Source organism: Cyprinodon tularosa, unplaced genomic scaffold, assembly GCF_016077235.1.
Source record: "Cyprinodon tularosa strain WSP-4 unplaced genomic scaffold, ASM1607723v1 ctg271, whole genome shotgun sequence".
In the NCBI taxonomy this organism is placed as follows: domain Eukaryota; kingdom Metazoa; phylum Chordata; class Actinopteri; order Cyprinodontiformes; family Cyprinodontidae; genus Cyprinodon; species Cyprinodon tularosa.
In genome coordinates, this window is record NW_024038976.1 from 141,659 (window position 1) to 162,278 (window position 20,620).

General features: G+C 36.3%; 1 protein-coding gene across 1 annotated transcript in view; it reads left to right on the plus strand.

Moving 5' to 3' along the window:
• The first annotated feature begins 2,787 nt into the window (after nt 1-2,787).
• LOC119786422 (sodium-driven chloride bicarbonate exchanger-like) overlaps nt 2,788-20,620 on the plus strand; it is a 56,114-nt gene continuing 38,281 nt past the window's right edge. The window contains exons 1-7 of the mRNA XM_038289752.1: nt 2,788-3,612; nt 3,859-4,013; nt 4,201-4,322; nt 4,469-4,627; nt 4,922-4,983; nt 5,548-6,386; nt 18,683-18,780. Of these exons, the coding sequence (XP_038145680.1) occupies nt 2,921-3,612; nt 3,859-4,013; nt 4,201-4,322; nt 4,469-4,627; nt 4,922-4,983; nt 5,548-6,386; nt 18,683-18,780 (2,127 nt within the window). The 5' untranslated portion in view covers nt 2,788-2,920. The remainder of the gene's footprint in view (nt 3,613-3,858; nt 4,014-4,200; nt 4,323-4,468; nt 4,628-4,921; nt 4,984-5,547; nt 6,387-18,682; nt 18,781-20,620) is intronic.

Below are 20,620 nucleotides of genomic sequence, written 5' to 3' on the forward strand. Positions count from 1 at the left end.
AAGTGTTGAGGGACAATCAAAAATTGAGCTGGGAGAGAAGATGCACACAGCATTGGGGGCCAATGCAGATGGAGAGGAGATAGGGTTAACAGAATGTTGAGGTGGCAATTGCATATGAAAACTTAATGGAGTTCAGATAGTGTAGAATCACAAAAGAAGGGAACAGAAGGTCCCCACAATGTCAGTGGGCAAAGGCAACTGGAGTGGAGAGAATGTGCACACAGCATAGGAGGACAAACTTAGAACAGCTGGTGAGAGGTTGCATGCAGGAACGGGAAGACGGATGCAAACAGAGAAGAAAGAAGCTGTAATCGGTGTGGCAGACAGATTCAAATGGAGCATCAAAGGGTGCAAATAGCACAAGAGGACAAGAACTGTTGGAGTGGGAATAGTAACAGAGTGATGGGACAAACATAGACTTGGAACAGGATAGGGTGCACACATCCTGGAGGACAAAATTACAAATAGGGTATGGACAAGCTGCACACAGGGTGGAGGGACAAACACTAACTAGGACAGGAGATGGGGAACACAGCCTGAAAGGACAATGAAAACGCACTGGAGAGAGTTTGCAGCAGGACAAGGAGGCCGATGCAAATGGGGCTAAAAATGGATGTCCTTGCTTTTATTTCTATAGCATGTATAAAAACTGCAGCATTGATAAAGAGATGCAAAAACATGAGGAACAAAAAATGCATAACAACACAAGGAGACAAACACAAAGGAGCAGAGCTGGCATTGCAGTCCAACCTAAAAATTTTTTCAGTTATATTTTGTCAGCTTCAGCATTTGTAAACCATGTACACATAAATATCGTTTTCTGAACCATCATTTAGTATTGGGGCTTTCTAAACACCTGCTAATAGACACACTATCATTTCTAGAATTACATTAATTTATTCAAAAAACTACAACAAGAAAATAATGATTCGATAGCAGTAACCACTTCAGAACTGTATGTCACAATGTGAAGTTCCTATAGAAATATGTCAAAAACGAATTAAGAGGTATTGAGATAAGCACATTAAATTTAACAGATGTTAGGCATGACATCTGGGTTATTGGCAATGTTTGTAACATGTAGCCTAGTCTACATGTCACAAACAACATGTCACATCCAAACCTCTCAATGATATCTACCAATACAATAACTTTGAAATTGTATAAAGTTATCATGTTTGAATAATCTTCCCCAAAAAACATTTGAAATATCACTAATCATGAAAGAGGGCAATCGTATTAAATTTTAAATTCTTGTTTGGTACTAATAAAATCACATCCTCTTAAATCCTTACAATTACAATAGTATATAAGAGTGTTTGGAAAGGGACAGTGCTGAGTTGCTAAGGGGACAAAATTACCTCTTTTTATTGGCGCCACTGTTTTGAACATTTACAATTTGGTTTGATCAACTATATGTCATTTCAAATGCACTTTGGGACAGAGGCCAAATATGGACCCTAAAGTGCATTTATTTGTCTAACAGCAGCACATCTGAATAAAATGTCTCCAAAACTCTGTGATCTAAAAATGCATAAAAAAGACAATACAATAAGAATACAATAAACCCCAATAAAAATCTTTTGCAATGGTTTGGAACAATGTCTTATAACGAAATTAAATAAAAGGGAGTTTAAACCTTTTTTCAATTTTGCACATTATATAAATAACTAATGAACAACTTTAAACACCTAACAGTTGCTTGAAACTACATTTTAAATGGAAACTTCTTAAAAAAAAACATTGTTTGCAAAACATCAATCTATTAAGAAAGAAACTGAATTACATATTTTAAAAAGTTGCCAACCAAGGGCCCTTTGCTGCAATACATTTCTCTTGTGCCTCTGGGTGGCTTTGTACATATTGCTTATAAAAGAAAAACATCTTAAACAGACGTGTGTAAAAATAAGAAGACAAGTAGTTAAAATGTTCACTTCTAGAAAAAAATAAATAATAGAATTTACTATCAAACCACGCGGCATTATGAGTTTACTTATCAAAAATAAACATGCAGGTAGAGCTGCAGCTGTTTCCTCTAACTTGTTCCATCCTCTCAATCAAAACGACTCATTTAATTCTAATCTGCAGAGGAAAACTAATTATTTTCTCTCCAGATTGTCAGATTAAACGATTTAGCTTTTAATTACATATCTTAAGAACATATAATTTCACTCGTTATTTGAAATATATTTCATGAAAAACGTGTTTTTCCTCTAATTACCATTCTTCCAATTACCTCTTTAAAAAAAGCAGCGGCCAAATTAACTAAATTGTTGCACAATGACTCTTAATGGAGAACATATTTGGTTTTTTTCACCTCCCCCATGGGCTGCTGCCTGCTCTTCCCTCTTATCAGCGCCCAGCTTCCTAACTTTCAGTGCGCATAAAATATTTACCAGCGCTGGGACTCATAAACACATCTTTGGTTGGACGCAGTGATTTCACGCCAGATCACAAACATTTTAAGGTTGCCTGTCATGGACTGTCATTTTTTGGCATGTAAATAATACATCCTGGTTTGCTTCAGGGGACACACTTTGGCACTCATGGTGCATGAATAGGTAAATAACGCAACAGAGAGATGGATAAAAGCAGCTTTAATAATGATCATCCTTCTTATATATGTCTTTCTTATAAAGAGAAACAGTCAGCCCTTATATGTTTACTCACATATAGGCACGTGACACACTTTTCCTCACAGAGATCCTAATTAAGAGCTGTCTAATTAAATTACTGCCCCCAGTTAAGCAATAGCAGTGGTTGTTTCATTAGGAAAGCGCGCAGAGTGATAGAGAGAAAATCCATCCTGATTGCAGGATGGTGTCAATTGGCTAATTTGCCGCCTTCCTTATTCCAAGTCGTGTTAGATTAGGAGAGGCGTGTGCAAAAAGTCTGTGATATAGGATGAGCTAATAGAGCCATGCAAGTGGAGAATTGCATCTCGCTGACGAGTGAAATCTCAAAGAAATTTATGAATGTGGGCAGTGGCTTTGCGAGCTCCAATGGATCAGAGGAGCTATCGTTGCAGGACCATCCTATTATATCTGCGAGTGACAACCTGGAGAGAAGTTCACCTCTGAAAAAAAACTCCAGGGAGATGACGAATCAGTCAGAGGCAGACAATTTCCCCGACTCCAAGGACGCGTCGGGGGACGTCCAGAGGGGCAAACTCTCTCCTGATCTCCACGGAGTCTCTGACATCCGTCATAATTTCGATGGATCTGCAGGAGAAAGGTGCATCTTTTCTCCGTCCGCCCAGCCGTCAGTCTCCGCAGCTCCCACTGCCATGTTTCCATATCCGAGTCAGCATGGACCGGCGCACCCGGCTTTCTCCATCGGGAGTCCGAGCCGCTACATGGCCCATCATCCGGTCATAACTAACGGAGCGTACAACAGCCTTTTAACCAACACCTCTCCGCAAGGCTACCCAACGGCAGGTTACTCTTACGCCCAGCAGTATGGACACACGTATCAAGGGGGAGCTTTTTACCAGTTCTCCTCTGCGCAGGCGGGACTGGTACCGGGGAAGGCGCAGGTGTACTTGTGCAACAGGGCCCTGTGGCTGAAGTTTCACAGGCACCAAACGGAGATGATCATCACTAAACAGGGACGGTGAGTTGGCAATTGATTGGTTGCTCAATTGTTTCAGCAAAAATTAATCTAAATAATTTCTGTGCAATTAAAAAAATAAACGAAAGAAAAACAAGCAAAGAAAATAAAAACAGAAATTTGAATATTTATTCATTTGAATTAAATACATTAAAAATGATATTTAATTAACCTCTTTTTTATATAAAAACATATCATACCAAATGTATATATTTTTTTTATCTTATATTTCTTTTTTTTTTTCTGCAGGCGAATGTTTCCATTTTTAAGCTTCAACATTTCTGGTCTAGACCCAACCGCTCACTACAATATATTTGTGGATGTAATACTCGCCGATCCGAATCACTGGCGATTCCAAGGAGGAAAGTGGGTGCCGTGTGGGAAAGCGGACACAAATGTCATAGGTAGTCACATTGTTATTATTATTGTATTATTATTATCACAACTAAAAACATTATTAGATGAAAGACTAATTTTTTTCTATAATTTTTACGTATTGTCTACTATTTATTTCTGTTTTTGCTCTTTTAAATAACATTAGGCGTGTTATTTATCTTTTTTTTTAATTTATTCGTTTGCACAATTTTGAAGGGAATAGAGTTTACATGCACCCGGACTCACCAAACACCGGTGCGCACTGGATGCGTCAGGAAATATCCTTTGGAAAACTCAAACTCACCAACAACAAAGGTGCCTCCAACAACACAGGCCAGGTAAAACAATAAGCTTATTTATTTATTTTTTCAATGCCGTAATTTTTTTTATTTTCGTTTACTTGGTTTATTTTTAATGATTTGGAACACAGCAGTGCTGCTCTGAAAGTGTGTTTTTGTATTTTTTTCCCGGTTGAAACCTCTAGATGGTGGTGCTCCAGTCCCTCCATAAGTACCAGCCCAGGCTCCATGTGGTGGAAGTGAACGAAGATGGGACAGAGGACACCAGCCAACCGGGCAGAGTTCAGACTTTCACCTTCACGGAGACGCAGTTCATCGCCGTCACCGCCTACCAAAATACAGACGTAAGGCTTCTTGTTTGAGGCGAGATATAAATTTAACTGTGGCGCATCTTATTTGGTTGCTGTCTTTCTTTCAAAAGGAAAAAAGAGAACAACTTTAAACGAAAAATAATAAGAAAAAAATTGCACTTAATTACTTTTATTATCTAATCTATCTGTGAAATTTGCGCTTCATCACGACCTCTTGAAATGCTTACATTTATTTTTTTATTTAAATATTTTTCCATTTTTTATTATTAATTTTACTCTTATTTCTTCGGAATTAATGTATATACATATATATATTTTTTCATGCAGATTACGCAACTGAAAATCGACCACAACCCGTTCGCCAAAGGATTTCGGGACAATTATGACACGTAAGTTTATTCTTTTTTTTTTGTATTGCTATTCATATTCTTGTTTTTTTTTTTTTTACTCGTTTAAAATAAAAAATATATCTTCATTGAGTTGAAGTAAGATTTTTTTATGTTGAAAACACAATTCTAGTTATTCTATTAACATTTGTATTTAATTTAAAACAATAACAGATACGTGTAAGGAAATTTTATTTAGATTTTGTGGATATTTTTTGTGATCCAATTTTCTTTCAACGAAAAACTAATCCTGTCTGAAAATGTATTTTCTGATGTTTTAAGTGGAATAAAATCTGAAATAGAAATCTTGTTAAATATATTGAAAACACGTTAATTTCTTCTCGATGATGCGGTGTTTAAAAACATGTTTTTCAGTTTTTTCTTTACAATAAAAGAGAAACTTGACGTCAGTTGGACACAATTAGACTTAAACCTTTTCCTTTTCAAATCTAACCGGTTTAACTCAAGTCCTTTTTCGTTTTTTTTGTTGTTGTTTTTTTTTTCAGCAAGTAGCCTACGCACCATTTAGCTCTGAATTGTTTCTGTTTTTCTCTCCATCTTCTTCAGTGTATACACAGGCTGCGACATTGACCGCCTAACTCCATCACCGGGTGACTCTCCGCGCTCACAGATCGTGCCGGGTGCGAGATACGCCATGCCCAGCTCTTTCCTGCAGGACCAATTTGTCAGCACTTATGCCAAATCTCGCTTTCACCCTGGCGTGGGGACTGGTCCTGGCACGGAGCGCAGCGTCCCACTCGGCAACAGCTTGCTGTCCCCGCAGCAAAGCGAAGAGCCCACTGTTGCCACCCCCCCGCAGCGTTGGTTTGTCACCCCTGCCAACAACCGACTGGACTTTGCCGCCTCGGCATACGACGCGGCCGATTTCGCCGGTAACGCGGCCACCTTGCTGTCCTACGCAGCGGCCGGAGTAAAGGCTCTCCCCCTTCCGACAGCGGGCTGCTCCAACCGGCCCCTTGGCTACTACGCAGACCCGTCTGGCTGGGGAGGACGCACGCCGCCGCAGTACTGCGGCGTAAACAGCAAACCCAGCTCGGTCTTTTCCTGCTGGCCCACCAACTCCCTCGGAGGCAGAGCGGGCACCAACTACCTGTCGGAGGAGGGAGACTCCATCGCCACGGAAAGGTCGCCCATCGGTGGCTCGGAAGAGACCAAACCCAAAGACATCACCTCAGAGTCCAGCTGGATAGAGACGCCGTCGTCGATTAAATCAATCGACTCGAGCGATTCTGGGATCTTTGAGCAGACCAAGAGGAGACGGATCTCACCCTCTGCCACCCCGGTCTCAGAGACAGTGTCCCCATTAAAATCCGAGCTGCTGGCACCAAGAGAGTGCGAGAAGAACTGTACAAAGGACATTGGTTACTACAGTTTTTATCCTCACAGTTAGAGAATAGATCTATCTATCTATCTATCTATCTATCTATCTATCTATCTATCTATCTATCTATCTATCTATCTATCTATCTATCTATCTATCTATCTATCTATCTATCTATCTATCTATCTATCTATCTATCTATCATCTATCTGCACTGCAAAAAACTAAATGTAAATGAGTAATTTTTTCTTAAAATAAGTGCTTTTTTTCTTGAACTGAGAGGGTAAGTGAGGCATTTTGCCAGTGGAACAAGACAATTTACATTTAAAATAAGCACAAAATAATTGCTGTGTCTTATTTCAAGAGCGTATTATCTAATTATCTTATTTTAATAGTAAACTATCTTGTTCCATTGGCAGATCATCTTCTTTGCCGTACCTATCGAAATTAAGGACAAATTCACCTAATTTACATTTTTTTAAACTTATTTCTAGATTGTTTTTACAGTGCATCTATCTATCTATCTATCTATCTATCTATCTATCTATCTATCTATCTATCTATCTATCTATCTATCTATCTATCTATCTATCTATCTATCTATCTATCTATCTATCTATCTATCTATCTATCTATACAAACTGTTGAGTCAGAATCATTGTATTTATGTTTATACTGTACATACAGCTGGACATTTGTGATAGTGACTGTATAAAAAAGAAAACGAACTTAATATTAAAGCAGTCAGTAGAAATTTTAAAATGAGGGGTGTCCTTTGTTGAGTAGCCTCAACTGTTAGTAACTAAAGATATTTAGGAATTTGTACATGACATGGTTTTGTGTAGCATTTACTGGCATGATAATAGTCCGTGCCGGTGAAGAAAAGAAACCCCAGTAAATATGTATTTAATTAAAGCTGATGACTACTGATGGATTTTAAAGAGTAATCGCAGCTAAACTGATGATAGACGTGGCTAAAGTGTTTTTAAATGTTGTAGATTTACTGCCTTTTGTTTGTTCATTCTGATGAAGTCCAGATACATTTTTTTCATAGCCCCTGTATACTCTACTCTTGTGAAAATGACCGTACTTGCTGTATCGTGACTAAAACAATAAAAAAAAATGTCGTTATCGGTGTAAGGCTTGCTTAATCCCGACCGATTAAAAGATCTTATGTTTTTTTATGTACTCCCCCCCCCCCCCTTGATAAATTGAAATGACCCGCATGAAGATTTAAAACATGCAATACCTCTGTTGAGAAAGCGAGCCTCAACAACCTTTTTTTCTTTCTTTTTTTAATAAAATTAAAAATAATTAATTCTCGGTCTTATATTATTTCTATCAGTATAACTTAACAATAAAATGAATCGGCTACGCAACTATTGAGGCAAAAATTAAAGAAATGACAAGAGAATTTGTGAAAAATTAGGAAAAAAAAATTTAAGAACAATATAATAGAAATAGTTTGAGAGAGGATGCATTGGTATTCATAAAGCTAAAGGCTCCTGGAAATGACGTTCTAAATATAAATATAAGGTAGAACTCATATATTGTCTTTGTATAAAACTATATTGCCTCCCCCATGATAGATAATATTTAGATTTATATTTGAAATTTAATCTTTAAGTTGCAGTTTTATTGATTTTTTAACTAAACTGTTTATATATGAGTTTCATTTGAAAGTTTAAACCTAAAGGACTAAAAATGGAAATACATTCCATCACAGAACAGAAAAAAATCAGATAGATGGATAGATAAAAAAGAAGATAGATAGATAGATAGATAGATAGATAGATAGATAGACAAATGACCAAATGTATCTGTATATTTTCACATGTACAACACCAACAGGCAAGTGCTCCAAAGTTAAGTAAAAAATCATGACTCAAGCAATATATATATATATATATATATATATATATATATATATATATATATATATATATATATATATATGTTGCTATATGAGGACCAAGGGCTGACTAACATTGACCTCCATTGATTTTCTCTTTCACTGACAACAAAACAACTTTAACAATAAAGCAAGTGTCCTCACTTTCGTATAAAGGGTCCTTACAATGATGCCATAGTGAGTGATGTGTATCATGGCTTTCAAATGTTCCATAAGGCAAAAATAAGAACCAAGCAAAAGGAGAGAAAAAAGACACACCGAGACATATCAAGCTGCAATGCCTGTTATTTGATCATATGTTGAAAAACAATTCTACTTTTAAATGTTTTCTGTGCGCTCCAACTCATGCTTAAACTCTGCTTTAACGTGAATGTTATATCATGATTGAAAAATAAAGTAAGCACACATGTGCAGTAATTAAAATAACAACATAGACATTTTTTTTCCTAAATGAAGAGAGAGGTGCATTGAGCTCAATGTTCAGTTAATTAGCATTCAGTGAGAGGAAAAGGCTCCCAGCTATCTAAAAGAGGTGTGGCATTTAGCTTCTCCTCTGTCATCCACAGGCCTTTCCAGCCATAGACAGCAGATGGCGATAACTGCATTCACTGCATGAAAAGTGAGATTTTCGTCCCCGTAAACTCCCGCAGATCTGCCTGATTTTCGTCAGTTTCCGACAATTTGCAACCCGTGCTTGTCCGCGTTTGACGTGCCACAAATTGTCGGAAACGGACTCTGACGTATGTGGAGAGCGATCAGCTGTACTAATGGCCCTAATTAGCATATGAATGCAGCAAACCCGCGCGGCTGGCCAGGTCTGGCTTGAATAACCTTCTCAGTATTGGCTGAAACCACTATTCTCAAACAAGTGAAATCGCTCGTGATTGGCAGCAAAACCACACGTGGCCACGCCAGGCTTTAATTTTCTTAGTGAGTATTGGACGGAACCGCTTCCTTTTAAACAAGTAAAGTCGCTCGTGATTGGTTGGCATATATATATATATTTACATATATATTTATTCATATATATATTTATTCATTCATATATATATATATATATTCATATATTTATTCATTCATATATTTATTCATTCATATGCTGTGTATTTATGTTATCCTACACTACTACACAATTATTATGCTACCATCAAGGACATGAATGAATTTATACAGGAAATGAAGATTTGCCAGGAAGCTGTTTATGCAAAGAAAGAGCTTTATTAAAACACACCCAACTATATACAACGCGTATCCAAACACATGCGTATCTAAAAATTACAACTCCATGAACGGTCCGTTTGCTTCCTCGGGGTTGGAGGTAACAGGCAGCATTCCCTCCGAGGCAGGTCCGATGTGCAGACGCCTACTGTGCGTGGCCCTGTACTTCGGCATCGCTTCTAACCGGGACTGCAGCTTAACACAGAGTTCAGTGAGATCCGGCCTACGAAATGGCGGCGACCGTACAATCCATCCAGAGACACCGCCGACGACGCCATCTTCTTCGTCGGACATGAGGTCGACGGTGGCGGACTTACAGAGTTCCACTTCCTCATCTGATAGCACACTCTGCCTCGCCTTCAGCAGCTGAAAAAAAAACAATGAATCAGCGCACTGCATATGGACACAACACATCTATCAATGCACCTGAAAAATAGTCACCAAATAAAGTCTTACTCTCTTTCTTCTGGCCCGACTCCGAGCAGATAGCCTGGCGGCCTCCGCACGCAGCGTGCTGGCTAGCAGCGTGTATCTGAAGCTCCTGCATACCGTCTCATAATACGTCTTACAGGCAGCTGGAAAACAATTAAATGAGAGTGGTATGAATAAAAAAAAAAAATCAAACGCAAGTCACAGTAACAAGGAAGGAGAAAACATTAAAACAAGTCACTTACACACAATGTCGTCTTTATCAACATCGTGCAAATCTGAGCAAATAGGAGGTCACCGCCTCATTGTGAGGCGACTGTAGTCTGTGAAAAAAAAAAAAAAGTACAGCTATGGTCGGTATCCATCCGTATCCATGTCCTTTTACCGCATATTCTTTAAACCTTACCCCTGCTCCGGTTCATAGCGCCTGCAATTAGTTTCCGAGTTGTTAAGACGGCATATTGCTTCCTGTGAATCACAAAAAATACACTTTAATAAAGCTTTAGGCTAGGCTGCTTTTAGCTTACCTAGCTAGGCCAGGTTGTCTTTAGCTTGCCTAGCTAAGCTAGGCTGCTTTTAGCATAGCTACCAGTAATCGAACATATATTTACCGCTAGCGTGGCGTTGTTCACCCGTCTTCTCTTCCTCGAGTTCGTATATCCTGCAAAGTTGCTCGACTGCAGAGCCGCCATCTTGTCCTCTATGGACTACAACCTGGAGCGCATCGAATTCTCCAGCTGAGTGAGGCGTTCATTCATGTCGGCAGTATGTTGGGCAAGCTGACGAGACAGTCCGCTGATAGCAATCAGCAGTTTCTTCTCGTCAGTCTGCGGGCTGGCCGAAAGTTGTGGACTAAGAGCAGTTGGAGGCGAGTTGAACGCGAGACGTCGTGCAGCCATTGTTCACGTAACAACAAAATACAAACACGGTAAATGGAGATGAAGTTCTTCTAAGTGTAGTAACACAAACATGTCTGCTAATATGCTGGTCTCGCGAGAAGTCGTAGTGCACAAAAGCTCACACGTGATTGGACGATGGGGCCGAAGGCTCATCAGGCTCCTCCAATCACATACAACGTCATTGTTATACGGAAGGACTCGCGAGAAGAGCTCGCGTCGCTCCATTCTGGAAGGTGGCGGTAATGCACCTATAAATTGTTTGCAATTGCAATTGTTTGTCTCCATAAGATTGAATTTGAGCAGGTGGACATTAGAGATAATAAATGCAACAACAAGTTTTTGAATCAATATTCTATAAATAATATGTACCCAGGAAGAACAAAAAGCACAGCTCTCTAACAAAATTTTAAGAAATCTATGATAGTCAAAATTAGGACAAATTATTTGAAATTCCCAATTCCTCCTAAATATAAAGAATTACAATTTAAAATAATAAATAACATATATCCTTCAAATGAGTTTTTAAGAGAGAGATTTAAGTTTAATGTTGAGAATTGTGGCTTTTGTACAACTCAATTGGAAACAACTAAACATCTTTTTTATGAATGTAAAGAAGTATTAAACTTATGGGATCAACTTCGAACCTTTCTGTCTTCTAAAACAATAAATTTAGATTTTATTTCCTGGCAAAACATTCAATTCGGTTTATCCATTAAAGAAAAAAAATTTGGAATTTTTAATCAATATTCTAATAATTGTAACAAAGTATTATATCCATAAATGTCGCTATGCAAAATGCTCCCTCTCAATCTCTGCTCTCAAAAATGAACTTTCCCTTTTCAAAAGATGTCTGAGAAAGATGCAGAATTTAAATGCAATTAAATTGTTTGAGTTAATTGAAGAATTTCAGTTGGTAGTCCCCACTGATTAATTTACTTTAAACCCTATTATTATTTTATTTATTTTTATTTATTTTATTTTATACTTTGTTCCAGCCTGTGCATTTAATTTTATTTTTCAAAAGCAGGAGTTGTGATATTTCTTCTTGTATTGAAATATTTGTTATTGACTTGTTGTTTGAGATTGTTATTGTTTTCTTATATATTCAATAACAAAAAAAAAAAAGTGGAAATCTAAAAAAAAAAATTAACCATTACAGCCAACTGATTCTGATTAAAACTAATTTTTGAAGTAAATTATTTTGTGTATTTTCTTTTACATAACATTTGCATACACAGTAATCTAGCGTACTTTAATTAAATAAATCAATTCAAGCTAAAATGTAAGAGTCTATAATTAGGCTATACTGGGCCTGATCTATTTCTACCATCTATTTGGAGGATATTTATTGCCACACTTTGGGCCACTTAAAACCAATTTAGCATGCTGACCTATGACCTTATGACCACAGTGTACCAATCTTCTGATGGCTACTTCCAACAGGATAATGCGCCATGTTATAAAGTGAATCATCTCAGAATCATTTCTTGAAACTTTTCCACTTAAGTAATTGTGAATTGAGCATATTGACAGACAACATTTTATTTTTTATCTTAAATGCAAATTAAAAAAAAAATAATTACTGCTCTAAATGTATTGCTCTGTCAGCTAAAGATCTGTTTTGGTCTCTATACTTTAATTAAATAAATCAATTCAAGCTAAAATGTAAGAGGCTATACCTGATCTCTTTGTATCAGAGATTTTCTTACCCAGGGTTGCAGGGGGGGGTAAAACCCCCCCTGCAACCCTGGTTTGCATTTGTATAGCTCACAGCATGTTCAATTTACATGTTAAAGCCTCCCCTAGAATTCCATGGGGGGGAGGCATGGGGGGAACACTGCCTAGGAAATTCCACGTCAATTTCTGACAATTTACGGGAGTTTACGGCAAGGCCTGCAAATTGCCGTAAACTGCCGCTAACCTGAAGTTCCACGACAATCTACAGTGCCGTATATTGACGAAAATCCCACTTTTCATGCAGTGATTATGATTCTTTTAAGCATATATCGCGTTCAGTTTATTGGCCAAGGGGCTCTTTCAAAGGTGCATCTGTTTTTTTCTTCCTTCGTCTCCCATTAACTGAAGTTTTAATCAGGAATATGTTCCTTCCCCTGTTTCTGTCACTAAACATTTAAGTTCCTCCTCTGGATTGAGCTCCACATGGAGTGGTGATCTACACCAGATGGCGATCCTTTACTATTGATGTCAGTCAAAGGAATTCACGCTGGGCAGAACACTCAAATGTTTTCAGTCTCATACCAGAAGCTGATAACCTCTACAAGCACGCTTGTAAACACAGATCCCAGTATGGAAAAATGATGGATGACAAAAAAAAATTAAAGAAGGAAAATTAGAAAAACACAAAAGGAGAAACAATTAAATGTTGCTGTACTTATATGAATCATGTTCATACACTGCAAAAAATGGAAATCTAAGTAGTTTCTGCTTAAATTAAGTGCATTTTTCCTTGAATTGAGAAAGGAAATTGAGATACCGTGCAAAGGAACAAGACAATTTACATTTAAAATAAGAGAAAAAAATGCTTTGTCTTATTTCAAGTGTATATTATCTAATTATCTTGTTTTAGGAGTAAAAATACAAATTCCATTGGCAAATCATCTTATTTATGTACTCAAATTAAGGGCAAATATATTCAATTTAAGAATTCTTTTACTTAATTCTACATTTTTTTTTGCAGTGTAGGTCTTGTTTTTTTTTTATGCAGTGTTTTTTTTTTTGCATTTTTTTCACATTGAGAAATGTTTTGTGCTTCTCATTATTATTTCGTAGCATCATCTGACAATTTCTTTAACATAAGGGCTTATATTTCACCATTGCTCATTGGTTATTAATTCGTTTTGTTTAGCTGATCAATTCATTCTCAGTTGTACAGCTTTGGATACATTTGTGCTTCTTATTTGAATTTTCATGGCAGTATATTTTGTTGTAAACATGCTTTTACTGAATTTTCCACATTTCCTGTTATTAGGGTTCTATAGATTTATAAAGATATATATTTTGCTAATTGCTGGTGAAGGTTCTCAGGCACCCAGGTCATAGTCATTCCAAAAAAAATAAAAGTCCACTGGACTTGGTTTCCAAGTTTGAAAACGTTTTGCTTCCCATCCAGGGAGCTTTTGCAATTCAAAATGTCAGGAATACTGTTTAGTTCGAGGTTTTATATTCCTGACATTTTGAATTGAAAAAGCTTCCAGGACTGTTTCTAATTTTTTTTGGAACAATTTGCTAATTCAACACATTTTCACCCAATTATGTTTGTGGTTTTGTTTTTCTGTATTTTCCTTTCTGTTTTTCTATTTTTTTCTTATTAAACTTTTATTCTTGGTTCTATCTTTTTTACTTCACAGTCTTATTAACAGTCTTATTGTAATACTTTTTTATATTCTGATTTTCAAGAGCCATTCCATATATCAATAGGATCATAAATCATAGTTTTGTAATGATATCTACACTTTTTCAAATGAGGCTAATTGCATATTACCCTCATTAAACAAGGACCCTATATACTTACAGCAATATGCATGTTTCATTAAGGGAATTCGATTTATTTAATTGCATCAATCTCAAATTTTATTGAAAGTGCAGTCAGTAGAAGGTATATTGCAAGACTGGACACAAGTTGCCATCTCCTAATCAACCAGAGAGGGGCAGCAGTACCACGCTGCATATGTGCCCTGTTCCTGTGCCACAAATTTAACAGGGTAATTAACCAGTATGGCAGATCATAGATGTATTTAGTCAATATCCTAAAACAAAAAAATATACGGTTGTATCGATAACACTCAACTCGATATGCCTCTATGGACACAGATCTAGAAGACTTAACACCTTAGTGTATTATTCCTCTGAAATTCACAGGTTCTAAAGCATAAATCAATAAGTAACTACATAAATACAATGAAGATTTGAAAGTTTGAATAGCTATCTATAGGAACATTCCTGCTCTATGTTTGACTAAACTATAACAACATCTAACTAACAAAAAAATAAATAAATTATCAATTAGCATTTCTGAGCAAAATTACATAACTAATGAACAATTTCTGTCACATACATTTTTTACAGGGCTTGCAGGGCCAAAAGAAAATATGTTTCAGGCTCTACTACTCCTGTTTTGTACAGCTAGTGCAGGCTAGGACCTCTATGGTGTGCTGCTACTTAGCAGAATGTATTATAAAGGGTGAACTTTTGAAACATTGAACTTTTGCAAATATATCATTTGCAGAAACGTTTGTTATTAATGAATAAAAAAGTATTGCAAACTCAAAGGCTTCCTACATTTACAGCCTGCCATATAGGGGCTAGGGCTATGCTCAGTTGTAGTACAATAATCTGTCTCACTGGATTGTAAAACACTCATTATTATTAATAGTAAAGTTAAATAACTTGTTTTCTTGAGACTATGTTTGAAAAAAAAAAAAAAAAAAAAAAAAAAAAAAAAAAAATATATATATATATATATATATATATATATATATATATATATATATATATATATATATATATATATATATATATATATATATATATATATATAAAATGTCCAAGATAAGCCCTCTCATACTGTATTTAGAGTGAAATTTAAATCCACCAAAAAAACGGTTTGTCTTGTTAATGTGTTGAATTGATTATTCAATACATTATTTTGCACAGAATGCAAGCTACAACAGAAACCAGACCATAGAGGTTAGTACATTTATTAAGGATTTATGCGTTTACTATATGTGGAATTAGGTAATAAACTAAAAATTTTACATCATTATTTAAAAAAAAAAGAATGCAAAAAGCAGAAAGCTGGCATATGGTCAAGTATCACTCCAACCTTCCTTGCTAAAATTGCCCCATGTGAGTCAGAATCTATAAAAACTAGTCAGATAGAAGCTGATTGTGTAATCATGGACCTAAAGTCCTCTGCATCAGGCAAACACTGGAGGAAAATCACCGATTTCTATCAAGGTAATGGTTTTCATCCAAAATCAACGCCCTTATTTATTTATTTTTTGCTTCAGACAGTGTAGACATAGCAATTCTTTAGTGAACCACGTCAGCTTGTTGAGATTCATTTGGTTTATTTCTTTATTTTCTATAAGTACCTAAGAATCATGTGCAGAGAGGATCTGTAGCCTAAACATGTGACTCAGTCAACGCGGCACCTGACAGGATAACACACAGCAGAGGTCTCTGCTCCTTCTGCTTCTGGAAGCGCATTACTGCTGACTGAGGAAGAGGAGGAGGAGGATGGACACCACTGAACAGGGAGCTCAGGCTGAGCCACTGCTGCTATCGGTAAAGAAAACTGCTTTTCTGAATAGATCATCTTTAACTGTCAGTTTGTTTGTGTTAATATGTACAATTTTGGTCCTCTATTGATAAAATAAAGAATAAAGAGAGAGAGAGAGATCGGCTTTTAAAGTACTTTCTTCATTGATGGAAACTGGTATAGACTTTATTAATATTTAGTAGTATTTGTTTTAAACTGCATGTCAGTTTTGATCCACTTTTCAAGACAACGGCTATAAAGGAGTTAGGTCTGAAGTTTATCTCAAACACATCCTCTCAGCTCTGACGTACAAATTGTCTCTGTTAGCATCATGGCTTTGTGGGGATCACTGCTGTTGTTTAGCCATTTTTAACTAACTTGTTGCCATGTTAAGGCAATTGTACATTTGGAAAATTGATTTCGATCTAAGTTTAAAATTTTATTTAAACATTGTCTTCTTTCCCCAATGAGCCATCAATGTAAAAAATAAACTGCAGTAATTACACAAATCATGATGGTGCCACCTCTGTAGGTAAGAGTTGGGACGGTATATGCTACATATCTCCTTTCAGCAACAAATGTAGTTGTGGTCGTAATCACTAAAGACTTTAATTGTATTAAACCGTATGTCAAAACTAAGCTTTGTCCTGGAGTGCATTTTAAACTTCTGAATTTGCTTATAGAATATTTGCTGAGTTGCATTTTAACCCATATTGATACAGGAGACTTTTTAATGTGGATGAACAAAGCAGCACTTAGCTTTATGTACAAGTTATAAAAATGGATGAACAGTAGTTGTGGAAATATGCCATTCTGTTATTTTAATAAAAAAAATATTTTTCTCATAATTGAACACACCTTGTAATATGATAAAGAATAAACATTGTTTTTTTTCTCTTTTTAACCAACATTTTGCAAATGAACATATAAAAACACTTATAGAAGCACTAATATAGTCTCAAATAGTTTAAAAGCCTAGTAATCTTAGTGCATGTAGACTCATGATTTTGATTAAAAAAAAGTGAATTCTCTCACCCATCATTCAGGTATTCAGGAACCAGAGACAATTGTAGTAAAAGAATGTATAAAAATAATTATGTCTGGTATGATATCTCACACTGATAAAAAAGTTACCTCTATTTGTAGAACTTTTGCTAAGATGTACATATTGCTCAAAATGTGTACTTATTGTCTTTTATTTATATCATTGTTTTAGAATCTTTAGTCAGATGTAGTGGGTCAGACTAAATTGAACTAGTACATATGTTGCATCACATTCTTAAACAAAAACACATTTATTCAATCCTGAACTTTTTAAAAATCAGTATTAGAGATAGACTGATTCATCGGATGGACGATATATTTTGTCTATATTTTTTCTTGAATCAGTATCTGCCGTTACACACAGTATATGCATTGGCTGATTCATTAGTGCACTCAGCAGCCATGCCTTGCGATTCTGTGAAGTGCATGTAATGCTGTCTCTCTCCATCTGTATTTATTGTTTTTGTTTCATTTGATTTATTAATAAATGTTTTCTTTTGTTTGAATTTAGACGTCTTTAACATTTGCTATTGTGTCATTTCTATTATGTAAATGGAGGAAATTAAGCAATGTGGGATCAAGATCAACACAAGAATGTCAGAAGTACATATCGGGGATCAGTTGTTAGGCTAATATTAAATCGGTATCAGCCGTAAAACACCTGCATCGGTTTATCTCTAATCAGGATAAGCCTTAATGGTTTAATATATTAGATCTAATTCAGGTGAAAGCCATAGGAGGCTGTCCTCAGATAAATTCATATATACTTATTGGCTCTTTTAATAGTTAGTGAAGAAAAGTGTACATTGCTGTTTATATCAAAACAATTTCTTCCATAAGAGCAAGAATGAGAACATATTTTCTCGTAAGCTACTTTTAGAGCTTTGCCGTTAATGTAATGTTGTAACCCGATCCTGAGAGACCACATGCAATCATGGTAATCTTCCCTATGTTTGCAGAGCAAGAAAAAATCAAATAAAGATTTTATTTGATGCACTTTTAAAGATTAGGATTATGAGAACAGTTATAAATGTTAATTTTTGGCACAACCTGGACTCATTTATAAATGCTTTTTTCCCTTGTAGGTTAACTCTTCATTCGCTTCATCAATCAGGCGAAGAAGCCTGGTGAGTTCTTCCTTGAATTTTTTTCTTTTTGTTTAGGATTTTTATATTAAGCTGAATAAATCTATTGTGAGACTGCTTATTATGATTGTGTTCTGAAAGAAAAAAAAGAGCAATCCACAGCATAAAAACAGAGGACAGAGGATTGACTGAGACATGAGCTGATAGCATTGTTTGGCATGGACCAAGATGATTTGATACTGCGAAAGCTTATCCCCGTGGCTCGTCTTTAGAGGACACAGTGTTTTAAACCGTGCTTCATTTTTATGGCAGACTATTGCTGGGCAGCAGCCATCTAATCTATAATCTCACAATCAGAGAGAAGTGAAACAGTTTTTTGGCTGCTCAGTCACAGATTCCAGTTGTTTGACACAACAGATGGGCATCAGCCTTGATCAGACATGGTGTGAAGCAGGGCAGCAGGAGTTGGTTCAGAGCTTGCCTTATAGACAGTGGCACATTCTGTGAGAACTGGTTTTACTGAGCAAGAAGGAGAAGGAGAGCACATGCATCCCAGTACTTTACAGGTTCCCTGGGGCTTCAACGGTCAGGTAGGGCAAGGTTGAGTCTGGGTCTTGAAATGTGAAATTTGTGTATGCATGCATGGATGTAGTGCAATTGAGAATGTGTATCTGAGCAGCAGAATGTTCCTCTGCTCTGTCTGAGCAACGTAAGCCTGATAAAATCATCGCAATTGGCAATATTTTGCTGTTTGGTGGAATGAGAGCAGACAAATGATGACTTAAAGCTAAAACAAGCCCTTAAATAGCTACTCTAGAGGGGGGAGAGGAGATCACGGTGATTGTACGGAATAAGTATTTGAAAGTAGAATCGTCTAAGGATTACCATGCATTTTGCAGAGCTGCTTTCACTCGTGCCACAGCCATCTGCAGGGAACAGATTCAAGCATGTGTCTCATCCTGTCATATGATGTCCTCCGTGTGCTTTGTTAGTCCACTAAGATATTTTTTTTTATTAAAAGCCCATCATTTATATTTTAAGTAGTGGTTTTTGATATAAAAGGATAGATAAAAGTTGTTTTTGATTACCCCTTTAATCACAGCTCAGGCTGACAGTAGAATAGGAAATGCTATGCTGATGTTCTCACATATCTACCCTTTGAAACAGGTCAGATTGGTGTGGGTCAGAGGTTTTAATGCACTCATCACTAGCATTACTTTTATTGGAACTGTTGCCTATTAATAATATACTTAAACCCTTTTTTTGTTTTCTTTGATGTGATTTTATTTATCTAAATGTAATAAAATATAATTTACTTCATAATTTTAGTGACAATGTAATTTATCCTCATCTGATTTTTTTTGTTTTGGTATTTTATTTTATTCAATCTGAAGAGGCTCACACGGAGATAAGGAGGCATTTAGAGAGTTTATTAACATGAATAAATATTAAGATTTTTGGCACTAAGACCCAAACTGAAGACGTAGAGATGAGCATCGCTAATGATGATAAGAATGGGCAGATATAGAAGTATGGAGACGTCTTTTTCCCAGACACTTGAGATGGAATCGAAGAAGGAGGGGAGCTGGATGGAGTCAGGGGTGGTGAAGGGGCGGAGGGAGGTTGCATCTTGGAGAGTAGACGAAACAATGGATGAGGGGGCTTAGCTTTAGAGTCTTGGGTGGTTATTGGCTGCTGTGGATGCGTAAAGAGCAGAAGAAGAATGGCAGAGATAGACCAGAGGAGGAGATGCAGGTAGAGCTTGACAGAGTCTTCCAGGGTAAATATATGCCTGGGCTCCATTTATTTTCTAAACATATCAAAGACAAAATTGCACATAATATTCAAATTTTTCAACTTGAAAAAACAATGTTAAAGCAGCAACCCTTACTAATGTTTGGTTATTTCTTGACACGATGTATCTCAACCCTGCGCTTTTTGTTGCCATCCACAACTATTTGGGATAATTCTCGAAGGATCACCGCTAATCTTAGAGTTTGTAGAGTTGATTTAAGCTGGTTGGATTCCTGAATTTTACATATAGTTGATCAACTTTCAAAAAGTTTGAAGTAGGGCTGAACAATTAATAACATCTAATCATAAATTATTTCTAAAAAAAAAAAGAAAAAAGCAATTTCAACAGCTCAGCTAACTCAAGATAACCTTGGACTTTACTATAAGGTTTTTTTTTTTAAAGAGGAGAATTTTGAGATTATTCTTAAAAGTAGAGAGGGAATCTTACAACTAAGATTGGGAACTTCTGGTTTTACTGGAGAGCAGCCTGGAATCTAAAAGTTCCAGCTCCCATTCTACTTTTAGAAACTCTAGGAACCACCACTAAACAGTTTAGGAGTAATGTGTTCTGTTACAAACATAAGTATTGATCAGATCTCTGACGCATGAGGAAGCTTTATTATTTACAATTTATGA